Source organism: Acinonyx jubatus, chromosome B4 (genome assembly GCF_027475565.1).
Source record: "Acinonyx jubatus isolate Ajub_Pintada_27869175 chromosome B4, VMU_Ajub_asm_v1.0, whole genome shotgun sequence".
In the NCBI taxonomy this organism is placed as follows: Eukaryota; Metazoa; Chordata; class Mammalia; order Carnivora; family Felidae; genus Acinonyx; species Acinonyx jubatus.
Genome location: NC_069387.1, coordinates 40,674,545 through 40,694,736, shown reverse-complemented (window position 1 = coordinate 40,694,736; position 20,192 = coordinate 40,674,545). Strand labels below are relative to the sequence as shown.

The 20,192-nt window shown below is 57.0% G+C and overlaps 2 protein-coding genes and 1 long non-coding RNA gene across 5 annotated transcripts; 2 read left to right on the top strand and 1 right to left on the bottom strand.

The window, feature by feature from the left end:
* Positions 1-270: 270 nt before the first annotated feature.
* Positions 271-13,445, top strand: IFFO1 (intermediate filament family orphan 1). 3 transcript variants are annotated; one of them, XM_053225750.1, is made up of 9 exons: positions 271-1,100; positions 5,071-5,131; positions 5,269-5,364; positions 6,050-6,190; positions 7,188-7,345; positions 7,469-7,589; positions 7,854-7,949; positions 11,644-11,774; positions 12,348-13,445. In XM_053225750.1, exons 1-9 carry the CDS (start codon positions 328-330, stop codon positions 12,445-12,447), a joined length of 1,677 nt encoding a protein of 558 aa, XP_053081725.1. In that variant the 5' UTR covers positions 271-327; the 3' UTR covers positions 12,448-13,445. The 3 variants fall into 3 exon arrangements, with proteins under 3 accessions (XP_053081725.1, XP_026929922.1, XP_026929921.1); XM_027074121.2 differs by having other exon boundaries at positions 273-1,100; positions 7,857-7,949; positions 12,344-13,445; XM_027074120.2 differs by having other exon boundaries at positions 273-1,100; positions 12,344-13,445.
* On the top strand, positions 1,107-4,592 carry LOC128316336 (uncharacterized). The gene is made up of 3 exons (XR_008300080.1): positions 1,107-1,351; positions 2,656-2,752; positions 4,555-4,592. It is a non-coding gene; the product is annotated as an uncharacterized LOC128316336 (long non-coding RNA).
* A 1,055-nt stretch (positions 13,446-14,500) lies between the features above and the next one.
* Positions 14,501-18,786, bottom strand: GAPDH (glyceraldehyde-3-phosphate dehydrogenase). The gene is made up of 11 exons (XM_027074123.2): positions 18,681-18,786; positions 18,385-18,425; positions 16,497-16,596; positions 16,307-16,413; positions 16,094-16,184; positions 15,869-15,984; positions 15,685-15,766; positions 15,307-15,458; positions 15,144-15,222; positions 14,859-15,040; positions 14,501-14,772 (listed from the first exon to the last, which is right to left on the bottom strand). The coding sequence occupies exons 2-11, from the start codon at positions 18,405-18,407 to the stop codon at positions 14,703-14,705; spliced, it is 1,002 nt and encodes a 333-aa protein (XP_026929924.1). The 5' UTR covers positions 18,408-18,425; positions 18,681-18,786; the 3' UTR covers positions 14,501-14,702.
* Positions 18,787-20,192: the final 1,406 nt, after the last annotated feature.

Below are 20,192 nucleotides of genomic sequence, written 5' to 3'. Positions count from 1 at the left end.
GGGATGTAGGGAGGATGGACATCCTGCCACCAGAACCCAAGGAGTACTGAAGGGCCTGGATTTTATGTCTTTCTGCCACCCTGGCTGGATTGCAGGCGTGGACTGGGGTTCGCTCAGCCTCAGACCCGGAAAGGTCCAGGTGCCAGCCTCCAACTGAGCCTTTCATTGGCTTCTTCCCTGCCCTTCCCCGCCCCCCTGACCTCTGCCCCTCCCGCCGAGCTGTCTGATTGGTTGTTCCGCGTCCGCTTGGCGCCTCATTGGCTCTTCTCCCTTGCCCTCCATCCCTGCTCCTGTAGCGGTCTCGGTCTCCCAGCAGAAGACGCAGCCATGAATCCGTTATTCGGCCCCAACCTCTTCCTCCTACAACAGGAGCAGCAGGGGCTGGCCGGACCGCTAGGGGAACCCCTGGGAGGCGACCACTTGGCCGGGGGAGGGGACGTGTCCCCGGCGCCGCTCGCCCCGGCCGGCCCGGCTGCCTACTCGCCGCCCGGGCCGGGCCCGGCGCCCCCCGCCGCCATGGCACTCCGCAACGACCTGGGCTCCAACATCAACGTGCTCAAGACCCTGAACCTCCGGTTCCGCTGCTTTCTGGCCAAGGTGCACGAGCTGGAGCGCCGCAACCGGCTGCTGGAGAAGCAGCTGCAGCAGGCGCTGGAGGAGGGTAAGCAGGGCCGGCGGGGCCTGGCTCGCCGCGACCAGGCCGTGCAGACCGGCTTCGTCAGCCCCATCCGGCCCCTGGGGCTGCCCCTCGGCGCCCGGCCGGCCGCCGTCTGCACCCAGTCGGCGCGGGTGCTGGGCTCGCCCGCGCGCTCGCCAGCCGGCCCCCTCGTGCCCTCCGCTGCCAGCCACTCGTCGCCCTCCACCTCCACCTCCACCTCCTACTCCTCGTCAGCCCGCTTCATGCCCGGCACCATCTGGTCCTTCTCTCACGCCCGCCGGCTCGGGCCGGGACTGGAGCCCACTCTGGTGCAAGGGCCTGGCCTGTCGTGGGTGCACCCCGACGGGGTGGGCGTCCAGATCGACACCATCACCCCCGAGATCCGTGCGCTCTACAACGTCCTGGCTAAAGTGAAGCGCGAGCGGGACGAGTACAAGCGGAGGTAGGGGACCGGGCAGGTGGGGACCGGGCTCAGTGTCATGCCACACATGGGGCCTGGACTAGGTGTGGGTCCAGGAGAGGAGAGCGTTGCGGCCCAAGAATCAGGGAGGAATAAAATGAGAGTAAAGTTCCTGCTGTGTAAGGAGGAGCTTGGAAGTATTTACACGGCATTGGATACAGGAAGACGGGAATCCACAGGGAATGCAGAAGTCGCACTCGTGACAGGAAGAAGGAGACTCGGAGCGGAGTGCTGTGGGGAATACATATTTTTCTTGTGGCTTTTCTTTCTGTCTCATCTAGACCGCAGTGTTTGGCTGCCCCTGTTCTGTGGGGTTGTATGAGATGTGAAAGGGTCTCACATTTGAGAGGTCACATCTGGGGTAATACCAGTCTCAGCCCCCAGGGCACTTTTGTGATAGAAGCTCCAAGTACTGATCAAAAGGATAATCGCTTTCATTTGGGAGTCTACTGAAATTAGGAGGGGGTGGTGAGGGAGGGGCTGCATCTCACAGTGGGCGATCCTACCCCTGCTCTGGGCTTCGGTGGAAACTGGGTACCTACCTACTCAGTTCCATATGAAAGGCTCTGGGGCCTCAGAACATTGTGTGGAGTAAATAAAGGAAAGAAAAAAGAAAAGAAAAGAAAAAAAGGGGAAAAGGAGTTCCCTAGGGAAAGGGGGAAGGGACTGGTAGTTGTCCTAGGGCCATGGAGGCTGGGGGAATCTGTAGAAGCACAAAGAGCCAAAGGATGACGAAATGTGAGTAGAGCCAGCAGAGGAAGTGAGTGGGGAAAAGTTGAGAATATGGACACACCCTGCGAGTACAAGGCATCTGGAGGGCAGGCCCAGTGCTCCCTGAGGATGAGGATTTGGCTTTCTGCGGGGGACTGGCAGGGTAGCACAAGGGGCCAGGAGAAAGGATGTGATGCTAGCGCTGGCTGTACAAGTGGATCCCTCAGAGGGTTGATAACCAGGCCATTAGTAAGGAGCACGAGCACAGCCAGCTCTTTGTAGACTTTGAGGGATGCCATGGTGGAGGAGGAGGATGACAGGTCAGAAGGAGGCTTTAGTTTGGGCGCCATCAGGTTTAACCTCTTAATCAGCTACTCTGACCCCTTGTGGACAGGCCTGGGAACTACCTTTGCAGTCCTGTGTTGCAGCTTGGTGTGGGCTGGGGCTTGGCTGAATGCTATGGGAAATTACCCCTGAGTCTGGGAGCAACCTTCAGGGGTCTGTAACCTGCTAGAGTCTAGCAGATCGCAGATCAGCAGGCTTTCTGAGGTTGAGTCCTGTCCTCATGCTGGCTTCCTTCGTTGTAGTCCATGTTATAAGTACCTTTGGGACTCTCAGACCTCCTAAAGCCATCACGAAGATGCCACCCAAAACCAGCCTGCCCCTGCCCCTGCCCCCGCCCCTGCCCCTGCACGAGTTAATTAACACTGTCAGCAGCAGAACGGGGGCAGTTCTGGAATGCATCCATAACCACAGAAACAACTGCTGTTCTCCGGTATTTTTTTTTTTTTTTTCTTAACTGAAAGAGTGTTTGTCCTTGGTCCAGCTGTCCAGGGCAGCAGAGAGTTATTCCTTGGGGACTGATGAGCTCATCGCTCTGCAGCATGCTGCTGTGCAGAGGGCCCCGCAGCTAGAGTTGTATGGTACGTGACACTGGCAGTTACTCATTCTTCCACCCCAGATCCTGTGCCCTCGTTCTGTTCTCTTTAAAGCAACACTGTAGCTCCTGTCAGTAGCCCGGAAGTCATGGGTATAGCTTGAGCCCTAAACTGGGAAGGAGCTGAAGCCTCCTGGGTTCTATTTTCAGCACCCCTGCTGTGTGCAGCCTTGGGTGGATCTCTCTTTCCTGGCCTCAGTTTTTCTAGTGTAGGAATGGCCCCGGCTTCCTCACTTTGCTCCAGGATATAATTTATTTGGGAGAGAGGTCTTTAGTAAACACAGAATACACGGAAATTGTTCAAATTCTACTCATGTCTAGGGGACCTTGTAAGTGAGGTGAGATTTGAATGGAGGTCGGAAGGAACCTATTTGTGGGAAAGCCTGGATGGAGAGCAAATAGGATTCTAGTAAGCATCCAGGGGGACCATGCGACTCTTGATCTCGGGGTCCTGAGTTTGAGCCCCATGTTGGGTGTAGAGATTATACTAAAAAAAATTAATAAATTTTAAAGAATTCTAGTAACTTCTAGATGACTTATTTTCAGATTTTTTGTGTGTGTTCTAAGACTGTGTTCATCTCAATCCTTCCCTAATTTCCTTACTTAAATTTCTACCTGAATTTGTCGCTTGCTACCCTTTCCCATGCATCTTGTCCAGGGCCATCGTCACCTTGTGAGTCTTGCTTTCTTTCTCCAGGGACTCACAGGCTCAGGAGTATGAGGGTACTGCGTTCCATGCCTTCAGGTTGTAGATGGAGAAACCACAGGCCCCAAAAAGATAAAGTCTTATCTATGAAACTGTATAACTTGATGCTGCGAGGGCCCCTCTCTGGCCCCGACTGTCTGAGAATGCCAGTGCAAAAGTGGGAAGGACATGGGGGTAGCAGGGAAGGGTGGACAGAGAGCCAAGAGGGCCTGGGGCTGGGCTGTGTGATGGGCCAGCAGGGTGGTGGCCAGGCTGGCCACCTCTTCCCTGCCCATGCAGGAGGGGCAGCGGGTGATGTAGAGGAGTTATTATTAGGAACACTGCAGTGCAGATGGGGGGGAGGAACAGGGAAGAGGCCGCAGGCGAACCCGGGGAGGAGAGGAGGAAGGAGTGTTGGGGGGGAGGATGGAGGTGGGGAAGGGAGGATTGAGTCCCATGTCTGCAGAACTCACTCGCTTGGGCTTTCATTTTTCTTGCCGTCCTCTTTGAGACTTAAGCCATGTTACTGATACTGTGGTTTCTCTCGTGGTATCATCCCCTCCTTTCTCACACTGGAAGAAGCGGCAGGCACTGAGAGTCTGTGTGAACGGGGTCTGAGAAGTTCTGCCATCCTGGCCACCCTCGCAGGGTCCCAAAACCCTAAGCAGGGCCATGGCCGCCTCCACTGCCCTTTCACTTTGGCGATGCCAGGGCCTGTGCGCCGGCTCACCGTGGACTCACATTGAGTGAAAAACCTAGCCCGGGCAGCCAACCCTGCCTGCGGCCAAGGGTGTCTTTTAGCCACTTGGGGTTCTAGTCTCGGAATTCTAGAGCCTAGGACATGCTGCTTCTGGTTCCCAGCCACTGTAGAGCAAGGCGCTTTTTCATACTCTGATCTCCCTGTCCCTCCAGGTTTGGGTGCCTGGGAACTCCAGGCTCCTGCTTCCCACAGGTTTCTTGCTTCAGGGCCAGCCCGGTCTCCTCTCTACGGCTCGCTTCCATGGGTCCTGGGTGGGTGGTTTCTGGAGCTTGTGGGGGATGGACTTTGAGCATCTCCTACCAGGCTCTTGACCAACTCTGTTGATGTGGTGTGTGTCCTGCAGCTGCTTCTCCAGGGTTAAATGGCACCACAAGAGGCAGGGCAGCGGGCTAGAGGAGCCCTGGTCTGGTGCAGGCAGGAGGCGGGAGACCGGATCTGTGCCACTGAAGGTGGGGGACCGGGCTGGTGGGCCTGGTGGTCTGGTGCGGGCAGGACAGGGGAGGAGGCCAGCCAGGCAGCTGGTGGGGCTGGGGCCTGAGGGGATGGGCGCCATGAGGGAGCACAGTGGCAGCAGTTGCTCTTAAATACAGTTCCTGGGGCGCGGCCCAGAGGTTCCAGGAAGGCAGCTGGCCGACTCGCACTTGCCAGGAAGTGTGGAGCCACCGGACAGCTGCGGCTGGCCACCCGCTGGCCGGCCAGACGTGGCTGCCCACAGCCCCGGTGCATCTAGGGCACCAGACCTAGAGTCAGGGAGAGCCCTGAGCCAGAGGGGTGGGGAGCAGGGAGCTGCCGGGGCGGGGTGGGACTCTGCACCCACGTTCCCTCCCTGCCCCCCCCCCCTGCCCCCCGTGTCTGCCAGGTGGGAAGAGGAGTACACTGTGCGGATACAGCTGCAGGAGCGAGTGAACGAGCTGCAGGAGGTGAGGGCCGCCTGCCCCCCCCCAGCACCCTCAGCCCCCTGCTGCCCCCCCCCCCCCCGCCCTTCCTTGTCTTCATCTGCCTCCTACCTCGGCAGCGCCGCTAGCCGCTAATGGTGGGGCTTTCTCCCTGACTGCAGGAAGCCCAAGAGGCTGACGCCTGCCAGGAGGAGCTAGCGATGAAGGTGGAGCAGTTGAAAGCGGAGCTGGTGGTCTTCAAGGGGCTCATGAGCAATGTGAGTGCAGCCGCCGCACCCCGAAACCGGCAGAGCAGGCGGGCCCCTCGAGTTTGGGCCGGTTGACTTCCTGGTCACTGCCGCTGCCTGGTGTGCCGTGCCTCTCCCTCTGTCTGCCCCCCACCCCACCCTCATTCAAGAGGGAGAGAAGGAACGGAAGTCCCAGTGTCGTGTCTGAGAGGCAGTGTGGCCTCCCTCATTTCTAGAGGTGGTTAAGCAGTTAGTTAAGAGGCCAGATCCCGGCTCAGCTGCTAGCAGTGTGGCCCTGGTGAGTCCCCCCACCGCTCTGCCTGTGTCCTCTGTGGAATGGGCGAGGCAAGGCGCGTGCCCGTGAAGACATACTCTACTTAGCACCGTGCTGGCACAGACGTAATGCTGAAGTGTCAGCCATTCTTCTTGTAATACTTTCTCCACTCTTGTAACTGCCACTGGCCTCTCTCTCTGGCAGCGTAAGTTCTGGGAGGGAGCCCCTGCACGTCCCGGGCCACCGTGTCCAGGGCTCCCCCCGCCCGTGCGAACAGCGCGCCAGCTGCATGAGCAGCCCACGAGTGCCAGGGGAGGGCGTCCAGGAGGAGGGGTCAGCGGTGATATGTGACTGGAAGGGTGAGGGTCTTGCCAGGGCCCTTACTGGTCCTTGTCCGGAGTGCTGGCTGCCTCCTCACCGCTCCCTGCGTTCCCCGGACAGAACCTGTCTGAGCTGGACACAAAGATCCAGGAAAAGGCCATGAAGGTAGATATGGACATCTGTCGCCGCATCGACATCACCGCCAAACTATGCGACGTGGCTCAGCAGCGCAACTGTGAGGACATGATCAAGATGTTCCAGGTGAGGGCACTGGGCTGCCCGCAGGCCCCGGGACGAGGGCAGGCCTTGGCCCCAGACACCCTGCCCACACCTCCCCGATGCCTGAGCTCCTCAGGAGAGGGTGGGGGCAGGCCGTGAACCTTGCATCATTGCTGGCTGGGAGCCGGGCCCTGCCCTCCTTCTTGGAGGACCTTACCTCGGCCCCCTGGGGCCCTTGGTGGGACGAGTCTTGGGGGGCAAGGAACAGCCTCTGAAAGAGAAGGTTTGGAAGCGTCTCTAACACCATCTCTCCCCTCCCTCTCTCTCTCCTCTGTCCACCTCCTCTCCTCTCTTTCTTTCATCTTTTCTTGCTTTCTCCACAGAAGAAGCTGGTTAGTTTTGCTCTCATGCAAGCTTTTTAATGTCCCAGTCCCAGTTTCTAAACCACCCAGGCCTTGGCCGTCAGTTTTGACCCGCTGGGCTTTTCAGCACAGATTTCTTTTCCTGTCTCTGTTTTCCTTGCCCTTCCCCCCTTTACTCTACCTCGTGCCCTCTTTGCTTCATTTCTATCCCTTCTGCGGCTTTCCAGATCTGGATATATGATTCAGGTTCTCCTTTGTCTACACCGCGTCCTCCTCTTCCTTGCAGCCAAAAACTTTCCTTTTAGTTTGGTCATTTCATTAGAAAGACTTTTTTTTTTTTTTTTAGAAAACAAATCCTCTGTAGCCATTATGCACATCATAGCGTGGTCACAACAGGCCATTTCTCCCCTGATCTTACCGCCCTATTTTCTGTTTCTTCTTTTTCTTCCTTCTCAGTCTGCAGCCCTGTCCCCATCTGTGTCTGTCTGCCTGTCTCTCGGTAACTCTGGTGTCTGTTCCTGTCGTTGTAACTGTGTCTTCTCTCTCTGTCCACCCCGCCCTCCCGCTGGTTCACGCTTCTCCCCTCCCACCCGCCCCACCCCTGCCGGCGCCCACCCGCCCTTCTCCTCATGCACCCGGCCTCGTCTCTGTAGTCTCTGCACTTGTCTCCCATTAAGGTCCCATCCATGGGGGGGCGGAAGCGGGAGCGCAAGGCTGCCATCGAGGAGGACACCTCCCTGTCGGAGAGTGATGGGCCCCGCCAGCCCGATGGGGATGAGGAGGAGAGCACAGCCCTCAGCATCAACGAGGAGATGCAGCGCATGCTCAACCAGCTGTGAGTCCCGAGTCCTCCAGGCCCACCCTCAGCAGCCCCCCAGAGGCCGGAGCTCCCCGACAGTGGCCCTCCGCCCGCAGGAAGGCCCCACCCCCCTCTTGACAGCGGGTTCCCTGTCTCTAGGAGGGAGTATGATTTTGAGGACGACTGTGACAGCCTGACTTGGGAGGAGACTGAGGAGACCCTGCTGCTTTGGGAGGATTTCTCAGGCTATGCCATGGCAGCCGCAGAGGCGCAGGGAGAGGTAACGGCCCCTCCCGGCCTCAGGGCCCCGCCAGTCCTGCCCCCCAGCTGGACGCCCCGTCCCCCCCTCCCCTCCCTGCACTCCTTGCTGCTTTCCCTCTGTGGCCTCCATCCTGTACCTGCCTCTCCCGTCTTCCTTCTTCCTTCTCTCGGCTTTCAGCAGCTTCCTTTAACCGGACTCTCTCTCTCTCCCCTGGCTCGCCCCTGTGGAATGCCCCCACCACCCTCTCCATTGGCCTCTCCCTTGCTTCCCTTTCCGCTTCAGCAGCAGGAAGACAGTTTGGAGAAGGTGATCAAAGATACCGAGTCCCTGTTCAAAACCCGGGAAAAAGAATATCAGGAAACCATTGACCAAATAGAGGTAAGACTAGCGTTGAAGCCGAGGCCCACGGGTGGCCCGTGGGTTGTGAGCGGGGCGGCGGGACCCCAGACACCAGGCCTTCCCCGTTTCTTTTGTGGGGGTGGAACCTTAAGAAAGACCTCAGGTTCTCCAGGGAGGAGGACGGATGTGGGCTCCGATCTCAGCCCTGTCACCTACTTTCTACCACTCCAACTTCTAACAGGCTGCTTATGGTCTCTCAGCCTGTTTTAGTTGTCACGCGGGACCTTTTTTTTTTCTTTTTTAAGCTTAGTTATTTTGACAGAGAGACAGAGTGAGTGGGGAGGGGCAGAGAGAGAGAGGGAGATACAGAATCCCAACCAGGCTCCTCACTGCTAGCACAGAGCCCAGTTCGGGGCTTGAACTCACAAACCGTGAGATCATGACCCAAACGGAAATCAAGAGTCAGATGCTTAACTGACTGAGCCACCCAGGTGCCCCTCAAGCGGGATCTTGATCGTACCTTCCTCACAGGGTTGTTTGAAGATCAAATGAAATGATGCACACGTAGAGCTGAGGGCAGTGTCTGTCTCCTAGTAAGCATACTGCATGGCGGCTTTATTAGTATTATCACTCCTGGTGGTGTGATAGTGGAGTCCTCTAAGAAGTGAACTTGAACTTGGGTGATTCTTCAGTTCAGCCTTTCAGCTGATGGAGGAACCTCCGTTGTCATTCCCTAGCCTGGAAGATCCTTCTCGAGATGGCAAGGGAAGTGGGTGCTCTAACTTAGATGCTAGGTCTGCAGGGCTGTGGCGGTTTGTGGCACCCTGGGTGACGGGGCTGAGGGGAGGGGGCTGGCTGCGGATCCTGGGTGCCCTCCTGCTCGTGGAGAGGACCCTTCCCTGGCCCTGAGTGCTCCGGCTTGGGGAAGACGCATGTGGGCCTCTGTAACTCTCGGCCTCTCTTCAAGCCCACGTAGCACATTTATACCCTTGCTTGTCTCACGCCGCCCGCATTTTGAGATGGAAGTTGACAGATGATTCTCCTACATGCTCATCCTCCCAACACACATCAAGTGGTCCTGCTCCTTTAAGCCAGCCTGTTTTTGTTGCTTGCCCAGGCAGACAGATGCTAAGTTTTAAAGGCGCAGCTAGGTTTCTGTTCTCTGTTGAGTAGAGGGGAAGGGAGAGGCGCTCTCTGCTCGCTCCTTGACACCCATGTCACAGTCTTCCTCTTTTCTTGCAGCTGATTGGTGTTAGGAGAGGTGTTGGGAGAGCTGACAGGGGGCTTTGGGTGCAGTGCTGACCCTGGTGACCCATCCTGGGGTCACTGGCATAGATGCAAGGAGCATTTCCCATTGTTGGTGGTAAAGCCAAGGCCCAGGTGGAGGTTGGGAGGGAGTTCATCCTTCCTCTCCATCTAGTCCCAGCCCTACCCTGTCTCTGGCCACACAGTGAGTCTGCAGTTTTCAGTGGAGGCTGTTAGATGCCTCCCAACTGTGGTGCTGCCTCTCCTCACCCCTGCTTTAAAATAAAATAAAAAAAAATTTTTTTTTAATGTTTATTCATTTTTGAGAAACAGCGCGTGAGCAGGGGAAGGCAGAGACAGAGGGAGACACAGGGTCCAAAGCAGGCTCCAGGCTCTAAACTGTCAGCACAGAGCCCGACACAGGGCTAGGACTCATGAACTGTGAGATCATGACCTGAGAGGAAGTCAGACGCCCAACCGACTGAGCCATCCAGGCGCCCCTCCTCACCCCTGCTTTAAATGCATGAAGTAAGGGTATATGTACAGATATGTACAGACAGCTGGTGGTCCTAGCCTTGTCTTTGGATAGAATATAATTGCTTCATTTCTTTCTTTCCTGTCCTGGTGAGTGCTGGGCTCCGGAAGCTAGCCCCTTCCCCTGCTGCTCTCCTTAGCTGGAGAAATTGGGGTGTAGGTGGCAGCCAATCTGGGCAAGAGCTGGTGACATCATGCCTTCCTGCACTGAGCACGCCCTGCTGCTCTGGAACCAGGGCTGCCATCCGAGCTGTACTCACTAGGCTTCTGACCCACCCAGGCCACCATCTCTTCTCTCCGGCCCTGTGACCCATTTATTTCTTCCTCCCAGTTCCCATCCTCTCCCTGTCCAGTTTGGATTAGTTCTGGGTGGTTTCCTCTATCCAATTCAGATTATTCACGGGTAGTTTCCTACCCTTTCTCTTTGCTCTCAGGCAGTCAAGCAGGTTACTTCCAAGCCATTTTATTCTGCCTCTCTGTTTGGCCCCTGTCCTTTGTACCCCAAACAAAGAGAGGCAGCAGATTGTCTCTGGCCCAGATCTTTTCCACATCACCCCTCCTCTCAGCTCTACCTCAAAGCCTGTGGCAGAATCTGGCTCAGAGGGAGTTCGTATTTCCTTGATTCTGAGCCCACCTTTTCCCACATGTAACATTTCTTGAACCGGGATACATCTTATATGCAGTAGGACATTGGGTGTGGCAGAAGTCTTTCTGTTGGATTCTGAGAACTGCCCACTCAGGAGATGAGAGTGATAAGAGGAGGATTGAGCCTCTTTCAACAGTGCGGGGCAGGTCCCCTCCTTTGTGCCATGAGGCTTATGGCTACTTCAAAAAGGCTCACTAAGTAATTTCCCATCTTGGGGCTGGGCACATGCAGAGATGAGTAAGACCTGGGGCTGGGAGCGGGGGCACCTGGGTGGTTCAGTTGGTTGAGCTTCTGACTTCGACTCAGGTTGTGATCTCGAGGTTTGTGAGTTCAAGCCCCTCATGGGGCTCACTGCTGGCAGCACGGAACCCACTTCAGATCCTCTGTCCCCCTTTCTCCCTGCCCCCTTCCCTGCTTGTGCTCTCTCTCTCTGAAAAATAAACATTAAAAAAAAAAAAAATGGAGGCGTCTGGGTGGCTCAGTTGGTTGAGCTTCTGATTTCGGCTCAGGTCATGATCTTGTGGTTTGTGGGTTCGAGCCCCGTGTCGGGCTCTGTGCTGACAGCTCAGAGCCTGGAGCCTGCTTCAGATTCCGTGTCTCCTTCTCTCTTGCCCTTCCCCCACTTGTGCTCTGTCTCTCTCTATGAAAAATAAAATTAAAAAATTTTAAAAAGGCCTGTGGCCACCTTCCAGGAGCACCCAAATTAGTGAGGGAGACAGACTGGGTGCAGCATTATATTGGGCCTGCAGGAAGCCCAGGGATTGAGCAAGGCCGTGCACAGATAGCCACCCTGGGCTCTCTCTCCTGCCCACAATTAGGTTCCTCTTGTCAGTGAAGGTCTGTTGCAAGAATGCAGGCCTGTAGCAGAGACCTCTGCCTTCCTCTGTAGGCAAAGATCCCCAGGAAAACTAAAAGGAATGATGGTATAGTGGTGCCTTCTGGCTTGATTGGACTTTTTTATTTAAAAAAAAATGTTTATTTTTGAGAGAGAGAGAGAGAGAGACACAGAGCAGGGGAAGGGCAGAAAGAGGGAGGCAGAGGGTATGAAGCAGGCTCCTTGCTGTGAGCACAGAGCCCAGTGCTGGGCTTGAGCTCACGAACCGTGAGATCATGACCTGAGCCAAAGTCAAGAGTCAGCCACTTCGCCGACTGAGCCACCCAGGCGCTAGCATCTGACTTATTTTGAAATCTGAGCCTTCACCCGTGGCCACCTGGGCCCCATGCCTGGTGCTCTTGGTGTGTTAGCCCCTGGGGGTTAGGGGCAGGGGCACTGCTGACCTGGATGGTCTCGTCCTGCGCCTGCCACAGCTGGAGCTGGCCACGGCCAAGAATGACATGAACCGGCACTTGCACGAGTACATGGAGATGTGCAGCATGAAGCGGGGCTTGGACGTGCAGATGGAGACCTGCCGTCGGTTAATCACCCAGTCTGGAGACCGGTGAGGACCTCCCCCTGGAGTGTGGGGTGCGGCCCGCCTTCTGTGTCCTCCTCCAAGGGTTCATGCACCAGAGGCCGTTGGTGGGCAAGCCCTAAGAACCCCGTAGCTAAAAACCGGCAAGGAACAGAAGGGGCATGGGGGCAGTTTGTTATTGAAAGCCAGGCCCAGTTCGTGCATCTCTCTGTGAGTTAAACCCCAACAAAAAAGTAAGTTCTAAAAAGTCACAAAAATACTACAGAGAGACACAAAGCTGGGGCCATCAAGTCTGCACTCGGGCTCAGACAACATCTCTCATACTGCGATTTGAGATATTTCTGAACTCTGAGCCTCCCAGAGTCCCCAGGATAAAGACAGGGACCATATCCCCCGTCAGGGTGGGGCGGGAGGGATTTCCCTCTCCCTTCCCCACTGCCCTCACCCTGCATCCACCCTCACCCCTGTGGCCCTCCTGCCCTTGCCTAAGATGATGGCATTCACTGGCCTGCCAGAGAGTAAGGCCACGGGAGAGGAATGCCAGTGTCATCAGGATTCCTCCCTGCCCCAAGGTGACAACTGGTGTTTTTTTCTAGAAAGTCTCCTGCTTTCACTGCGGTCCCGCTTAGCGACCCGCCGCCGCCGCCGCCAAGCGAGACTGAGGACTCCGATCGCGATGTCTCATCTGATAGCTCCATGAGATAGGGACCTACCTCTAGCCTGGTGGCCTGGGGCCCCACCCTGCCGGGAACTCACAGAGGCAAAGGGGTGGGGGGTTCACAGAAGGGGAACGCCATCTGTCCCACCGCACCAAGCCTCGCCCCTGGGGACTGGGGCGCTCCTCCCTCGGGCTTCCTGCCTTAGTCCTTGGCCTTCAGGGTTCTGAGGTGTCTGGAGCGAGGCTCAGCCTGCCCTTCCCAGGTGACTCCCACCACAGCTGGGGCTCTCCTGCCTTCACGCGTGGGCGTCTGCTACTTCTCATCTTTAAAATGCTGCCAGAGCGATCGTGGCCCCTTACTTTCTCCATTGAGTAAGGAATGTGATTGTCAGATCTTCCTTCCATCTCTTGAGGCCTCGAGCCAGCTTACTGTCTTTGATTCTGTACTGGTGCTAACTGGCCCAGGCACTGGTATGAAGTGGATTAGGCTGGTCCTTCCAGGGCTTGTGCAACACACATGCAGTGGGAGAGGGCTTCCCTCCAAGGTGCAGGTGGAGGGAGGCGGGACCGGGCAGGGCGCTCTGTCCCCCCTTGCGTTGTCATCCACCCGTGGATGGCAGTGATGGGGCTGTGACCCGTCCTTTATGGAAGTGCCATGCATTGAAGGGGCCTCCGGTCTAGGCGGCTTCTGGATCCGACTGGGTGCAGTACCGTGGAGGGAGATGGAAGTTTCCCAATGCTGAGTGGCAGAGAAAAAGGTGAAGCTACTTGTATGTGTGTGTGCATGTGTGGTGTGTGTGTGTGTGTACATGTGTGCTCAGGGTCTCAGTTTCTTCAAGTATCAGCTGAAGATGTGCCTCCTCCGTGCCTGTCATACACTGAGAGCAGCAGGCTGAGATGTCCTGGACTTGGAAAAGCTTGGGAGAAACTGGGGAGCCGTGAATGCGGACACGTCAGCATAACTGCCTGAGGGAAGCTGTGCTGAGCAGACATTTGAATGGAGTCTTTAATAATAATGAAACTGGCGAGTATTTATTGAACACTTCTGTGTCACTGTTTCAAGCACTTTCTGGTAGTAGCTACACCATCCCCTCTGTGAGGCACACACCGGTTTTCCTCACTCGACATACAAGCAAGTGCAAAGGAAGGCACCTGGAGGTGGTAGGTAACTTGCCCAAGTTGAACAAGTGGCAGAGGCCCTGGACCACAGTTTGTGCATTTAACCCTCTGTAAGTTATACCTCAACAAAAAAGTTTTAAAAAGTCACAAAAAATACTAGAGACACAAGCTGGGGCCAAGTCTGGTTCTGGGCCCAGAACCAGGGCCTCTGCCCACGTGGCTGGTGCCAGCCTGCCTCTGCCCACGGGAGTCCTCACCCACAGATGACGGCAGTAATCCTCTTAAACCGCGGTGGTTATTACCCCTTTTCCTGATCATTTGCTGCACAGTGCTGTGCGCTTATGTAGCCGACTGAACATAATCCTTCTGGAAAACCTTTAGGGGCTGGGTGTAGCGGATCACTTTGCAGATGAGTAACTAGGGCACACAAAAGTAAATAATTTACTCAAGACCTCACACCTGTGAGGCAGGGTGGAATTTGCACCCTGGCGGTTCGACTGTATTCCACGTCGCTAGCGCTCTGCTTCTGAGTGACCAGGTAACCAGTCAAGGCCGCGAGGACTTGGTAGCCCAATTCCTAAGCCCTGACTCCCTGTGCCAGTGTTCCTCCTCCAGGGGGCGGCAGACACAACAGCTTTGAGAGAGAGGAACCCAGGTGACCCAGTGACAAAACAGCCTTGTCCTCTGAAGTGGACAGGCCCCATCACATAGCACCTAAAAGCCTTGGAGGGAAACTAAGCCAAAGCGAAGACAGACTGGTTTTCAAATTAGTGAGTGCCCATGCACATGTGCTTTTGTAAGGCCTTTCACTTGGGCCCAGGACCTACAGTGGAGTTTCAGGTCTGGTTGGGGTATGCTGGGCCCTTCTTGGGTACTCGCAGCAAGGTCTATTTCTCTTTGGCACCAGCCTAGCTCCCCTCCCGTTTGTCCCAGACCCTGGAAAAAGCTAAAAAACAAAACAAAAAACCCACAAGAGTTGGTTGGATACAGTATACTTTATTGATGGTACATGATAAGGTAGGGCTCCCCAAGCCCCTCCCCTTCTTCGGGGGATCTGGGATGGAAACTGGAGATCAGGAGATTCTCAAGTGTGTTGGGTGACGAACGGGGGCAAGGACTCCCCAGAAGCTGAGGGCCTCTCTTCTTCCTCTTGCTGGGGCTGGTGGTCCAGGGGGCTCTTACTCCTTGGAGGCCATGTGGACCATAAGGTCCACCACCCGGTTGCTGTAGCCAAATTCATTGTCATACCTGAAAGAGGATCAAGAGTTCAGGCCTATATTCATGAACCGGCCACCAGAGGGCGCCACACCCACAACCACACCCCAGCAGCATACCAGGAAATGAGCTTGACAAAGTGGTCATTGAGTGCAATGCCAGCCCCAGCGTCGAAGGTGGAAGAGTGGGTGTCACTGTTAAAGTCGCAGGAGACAACCTGGTCCTCAGTGTAGCCCAGGATGCCCTTGAGGGGGCCCTCTGATGCCTGCTTCACCACCTTCTTGATGTCATCGTATTTGGCCTAAAAAGGTAAAAACGAGATGGTTATTCAAGTTCCAATCTTGCTGTTTTTTACCCAAGACACAAACCCTGAGCCCACGAATCCTTTTCCAACTCCTACTTACAGCTTTCTCCAGGCGGCAGGTCAGATCCACGACGGACACATTGGGGGTGGGGACACGGAAGGCCATGCCAGTGAGCTTCCTGCAGACAGCAGGCAAAGCAGGGTCAGTACTGCTCCTCCCGGTTCCACAGACCCCCAGGGCAGAGAACAGCAAGGAACCTCACCCATTCAGCTCAGGGATGACCTTGCCCACAGCCTTGGCAGCGCCAGTAGAAGCAGGGATGATGTTCTGGGAGGCCCCTCGGCCATCACGCCACATCTTCCCAGAGGGGCCGTCCACGGTCTTCTGGGTGGCGGTGATGGCATGGACTGTGGTCTGCAAACATGGAGGAGGGAGTGAAGGCCCGCACAGCACCCCTAAAGTCATCTACCCCTTGACCCCCTCCTCCCCCGGGAAAACTTGAGACAGTGACCTGAGCCAGTCCCTCGGAACCCCCAATGCCCCATGGTCCCCACAGCCCAGGGCCACATTCGAAGAAGGGAAGAGGATCCAGCCCTGGGTGAGAAATAAACACACTGGGCACTTTCCCCATCACCCGTACCATGAGTCCCTCCACGATGCCGAAGTGGTCATGGATGACCTTGGCCAGAGGGGCCAGGCAGTTGGTGGTGCAGGAGGCATTGCTGAAAAGAGGGAGGCAGGTCAAGGCAAGAACACGTCCACCTGGCAACACACAGTACCATCTGACCACCTCCCCACTCCCCTCTCCCCTCTGCTGTGCTCACCTGACAATCTTGAGAGAGTTGTCATACTTCTCGTGGTTCACGCCCATCACAAACATGGGGGCATCAGCAGAAGGGGCAGAGATGATGACCCTCTTGGCCCCACCCTTCAAGTGAGCCTGTGGTAGAGTAATCATCATAATCCACACTCTCCCTCTCCTCAAGGGTTCCCCATCATTCCCGCTATACCAAACCCCACCCTCCATCTTTACTCTCCCTGCCACTCACCCCAGCCTTCTCCATGGTGGTGAAGACCCCAGTAGACTCCACAACATACTCAGCACCAGCATCACCCCATTTGATGTTGGCGGGATCTCGCCTATAAAGGGAGACAAGTCGAAAGCTCAGGGACATGGGGTACCATGTACCACCCAAGGTTGTCAGCCCATCCTAGTAACTCCCTCAAAGCAAATTCCACCCTGTTCCGTCTTCTACACTTACTCCTGGAAGATGGTGATGGGCTTTCCATTGATGACAAGTTTCCCGTTCTCAGCCTTGACTGTGCCGTGGAATTTGCCATGGGTGGAATCATACTGGAACATGTAGACCTGGAGGGACAAGTGAGGGCCATCAAGCGGCTGCGCTTCAGCCAGGCTCTGCTCCCTACGCCAGCTGTGGGGGCAGCACTCACCATGTAGTGGAGGTCAATGAAGGGGTCATTGATGGCGACAATGTCCACTTTGCCAGAGTTAAAAGCAGCCCTGGTAACCAGGCGCCCAATACGGCCAAATCTGGTAAAGACAAGAGGCGAGAAGGAATGAAAAAGGGGTAGAGAATTCTCCCAGGCATGGAAACAGCCCTAGACCAACCCATCCTCTTCCAGAGGTTAGAAGATGGCACTTCCCTCCAGAAAAGTCCAAGAGGTCTAATTTTATCTTTCTTGAGCAACCCTGCCAGGACAGCCTGGCCAGAAAGTGAAGCCTGCCCAAGAAGTGATTAGGTTCAGAGACTGGCCCAACTCCCTAGTCATTACAAGTCCTGCAAAGGAGCAATGGCCATGCAGGGCTCTGCTCTGGCCACCTCCGCAGTCTGGACACATGCCTGGCACATGGCATTTATCTCCCCCACTATCTGTGCCCTCCCTGGGAATGCTTGTTCCCTGTCTGGCCCAGCATCAGGATACACCCTCCAGGGAGGAAAGAGTTGCATACTTAGCATCACCAAGTTCAAAGGGCAAGAGTAAAGGTCAGAAGTTAACTGGAAGGGGAAAGCCCATCTCTTCCTCCAAAGGGGAAAAAGGAATGCTTCTCAACCCCCTGATCTGAGGGCTCTAGTTTGCTAAGCCACTTGTCCCTGCAAGCCCTCTTCCAAAAATCAGGAGTGGGAGCGACAGATGTGTGTGTGGGGTGGGTGGGGGCAAAAAGAGTAGTAGCCCAGGCCCCAAGCTGCAGAAAGGTCAGGCAGCTATATTTAACCCCAGATTAGAGTGAAGAGGGGATCTGATTTCTGGAAGATGGAACGGGGAGAAGGGCAGGATTCCCAAGGCTCACAGACACCTAATCCTCCCAGTGACCTTTATAGCCTGGCCTTTAGGGTTGGGTCAGCTCTAGGTATGGACGGAAGACAGGAGCCTCCAGGAGAGCCAGTGTGATGAAAGGGGCTGCTGCTACAGAAGCCATTTTGTAGTGGAAAATTTCTGCCCATGACTCAGCTCCCCCAACATGGCACTAAGCTGCAGCTACCACACCTCTCCGGAAAAGGGGGGAGGAAAAAAAAGGACTCAAGAGGACTCCCCTAAACCCATGTTTGATTCATCAGAGAATCGTCTAGAAGAAGCATCCCTGAGGGGAAATCTGATTGGCAGCTTAAAGGATGGTCTCCGGTCAGAGTTCTGAAGTCCAGCTCTTTTAAGAGCAAGACCGAGGGAAGCCTTGCCTCACCTGGTTTACGGGATAAAGGCGACTCCACCCCACCCAGGCAGGATCATGAGGGTTAGTCATAGGCGAAGAAGGAGGAACAGTGAAGAGCTAAGGAAGGTTGCCTAACGGTGGTTCATTCACTTCCTTCCCTGTTGCAACATGGCGGCCGGGTTCCCGCAAACGGGCCCTCCCAGCGGGCTCTGCACCCAGCTCAGCCCCGGGCACCCCGGTAGGTGGGGAGGCCGCCGGCCGGTGGGGGAGGGGCTCCTTCCCGGCACGTGACTCCGCAGGGCGCGAAAGCAAAGAAAGAAGCCCCAGCTGGGGATTAAAGGGATGGGTCCTATGCCGGGAGGGGGGCGCTCTCGTCTATCGGAGGCAGGTGGGGCGGAGGGCTGCGGGCGGCTCGCGCCCGCGGGGGCGACATTGCATGAGGAGCCACAGCTTGGGGGAGGGTGGCCCACGCGGCTCTTTAAGGCGGGAGCCTCGGCCAGGTCAGAGCGCCGACCTTGAGTTCTCCTTGGGGGTGGGGGTGGGGGGATAGGACCACCGCACCCACGTCCCTCACGCGCTTGCAAAGACTAAGCAGGGCAATGCCCGCAGTAGCATTTCGCCCGGGGCCGCGGGACTCGATGCCCCACCCTACCCCACCCCCTAACTCACCCGTTGACTCCGACCTTCACCATCGTGTCTCGGGGACGCGGCTGCGGGCAGAGAAAAGCGACCATTAGAGCGCGGGGGCGGGTGGCGGCTGCAGCCCGGCCGCTGCCCTCCCCTCCCCCCAGGCCTCCATTCCCAACCCGCGCTCGGGCACGTCCGTCTTCCCGCCCCTGCAATGCGGGGGCCCGGCCGCGCGGCCCACCCCCTGCCCGCGAGCGCTCCCGGCCCCCTTCCGATACGTGCCCGAGCCTCCCGTGGCTCCCCTCAGCCTAGCTTTGCCTGGCTTTGCCTGGCTCTACCTGGCACTGCACCAGAAGATGCGGCTGTCTGTCGAACGGGGAGGAGCAGAGAGCACCGACGGAGGCTGCAGTCTCAATTTATAGCGGCGGGGCGTGGCGGGGAAAAGAGGGGGTGCGGGCCCCGCCTCCCGCTGGCTTGCCCAGTCACGGCCCAAGGGCGCAGAGGCCTGAGCTACGTGCGCCCGTAAAGCTGTGAGTAGCAGGGCCTGATTTTTTTTTTTTTTTTTTTTTGGTCAAGTGTGCACGCACCTAGCATGTGGGCTAGGAACAGAGTGGGGGGGAGGGGACCGAGACGGGCCCAGTGGAGCCAGGGATCGCTGATGGCACCTAGGGCAGCCCTGTGGGCATGCAGCAAGCTGTGGACTCCAGGGCTGGCCTCCCGGTGACAACGGAAGACCTCCGGGAGCCAGGACCGCTGCACATATGAAACGGGAGGACTTTGGGAGCTTGTGGGATGGGGAGTTGGGGCCAGAGATCGGTTGCTCGCGGCCGCAGGCTGCCACCACCACCCCCCCCCCCCCCCCGTCCCCTTTCTTTCAGAGGCTGAGAGGCGGGAAGGCTGGGGAACTTATTCTCAAGGCTCTTCGGTAGTAGCGGGGGAACCGCAGAGGAAAAAGGCCCGGGAGGGGTCAGCCAGTCTCCGGCCGGGCCCTGCCCAGCCCCCACTTCCCCTCCCCAGGCCCTGGCTCCCGGCCTCTCTGGGCCGGGGGCCTGGGCTGGCACTGGGCAGTGGGGGCCTGGAGAGGAAGGAGGCTTGGCGGGCGGCTTGAGGGGGAGGTTTCTGCACTGAAGGTCACGCTGTCCTGCAGCTCGGGCAGCCCAGAGAGGTAATAATTGGGGCGGACAAACCAGGCCCTGTGTGCACCAGCTGCTCTCCCCCAGGCCGGGCTAGGCCTCCCACAAAGTCGCTCCCGGGAGACCAGAGTGCTGTGCCGCCAGGGCTGGGACACAGTGCCCCCTTCATCTCCTCCAGCCCGGGGCCGCTATCGGGACGTGAGGGCGGAAGTCCCTCCCAGTCCTGGGACGTGCCGGTCGGCCCCAGAGCCAGGGACTCCTCTTCCCTGCCTGCGCCCAGGGGATGTTGGGGGCAGGGTGAGGAGTCCAGAAGAGAGAAAAAATTGGGAGGCTTTGGGCACATGGTGGGAACAGGCCCCCAGACCCACACGAGGTGGAGGAAGGGATCCACGCCACTCCAACAGTCTGGAGCCCAGGCTGCGCCAGTTTTGCGAGCTGAGGATGGAAGAAGGGCTACATTTGAACGCTTGAGAGGACGGAGGGTTTGGAAGGGGGTGGGGTGGAATGGACATGGCCCATCAGCAGGTGCTGGGGGCCGGGGATCCAGGGGCCTCTTTGCTGGCCCAGCGTAACCTGAGACCAGCCCCCTTTTCTAGCTGAAGAGCCTGTGGCTAAGTTTAGCCTGCCTGGTGATAACCTTTGCTTAAAAGGCAGAGGGCACGCTCTCCCGCACCCCGACTCCAACCCTGGCCCCTGCCCTTTCTGGGACTGCCCTCC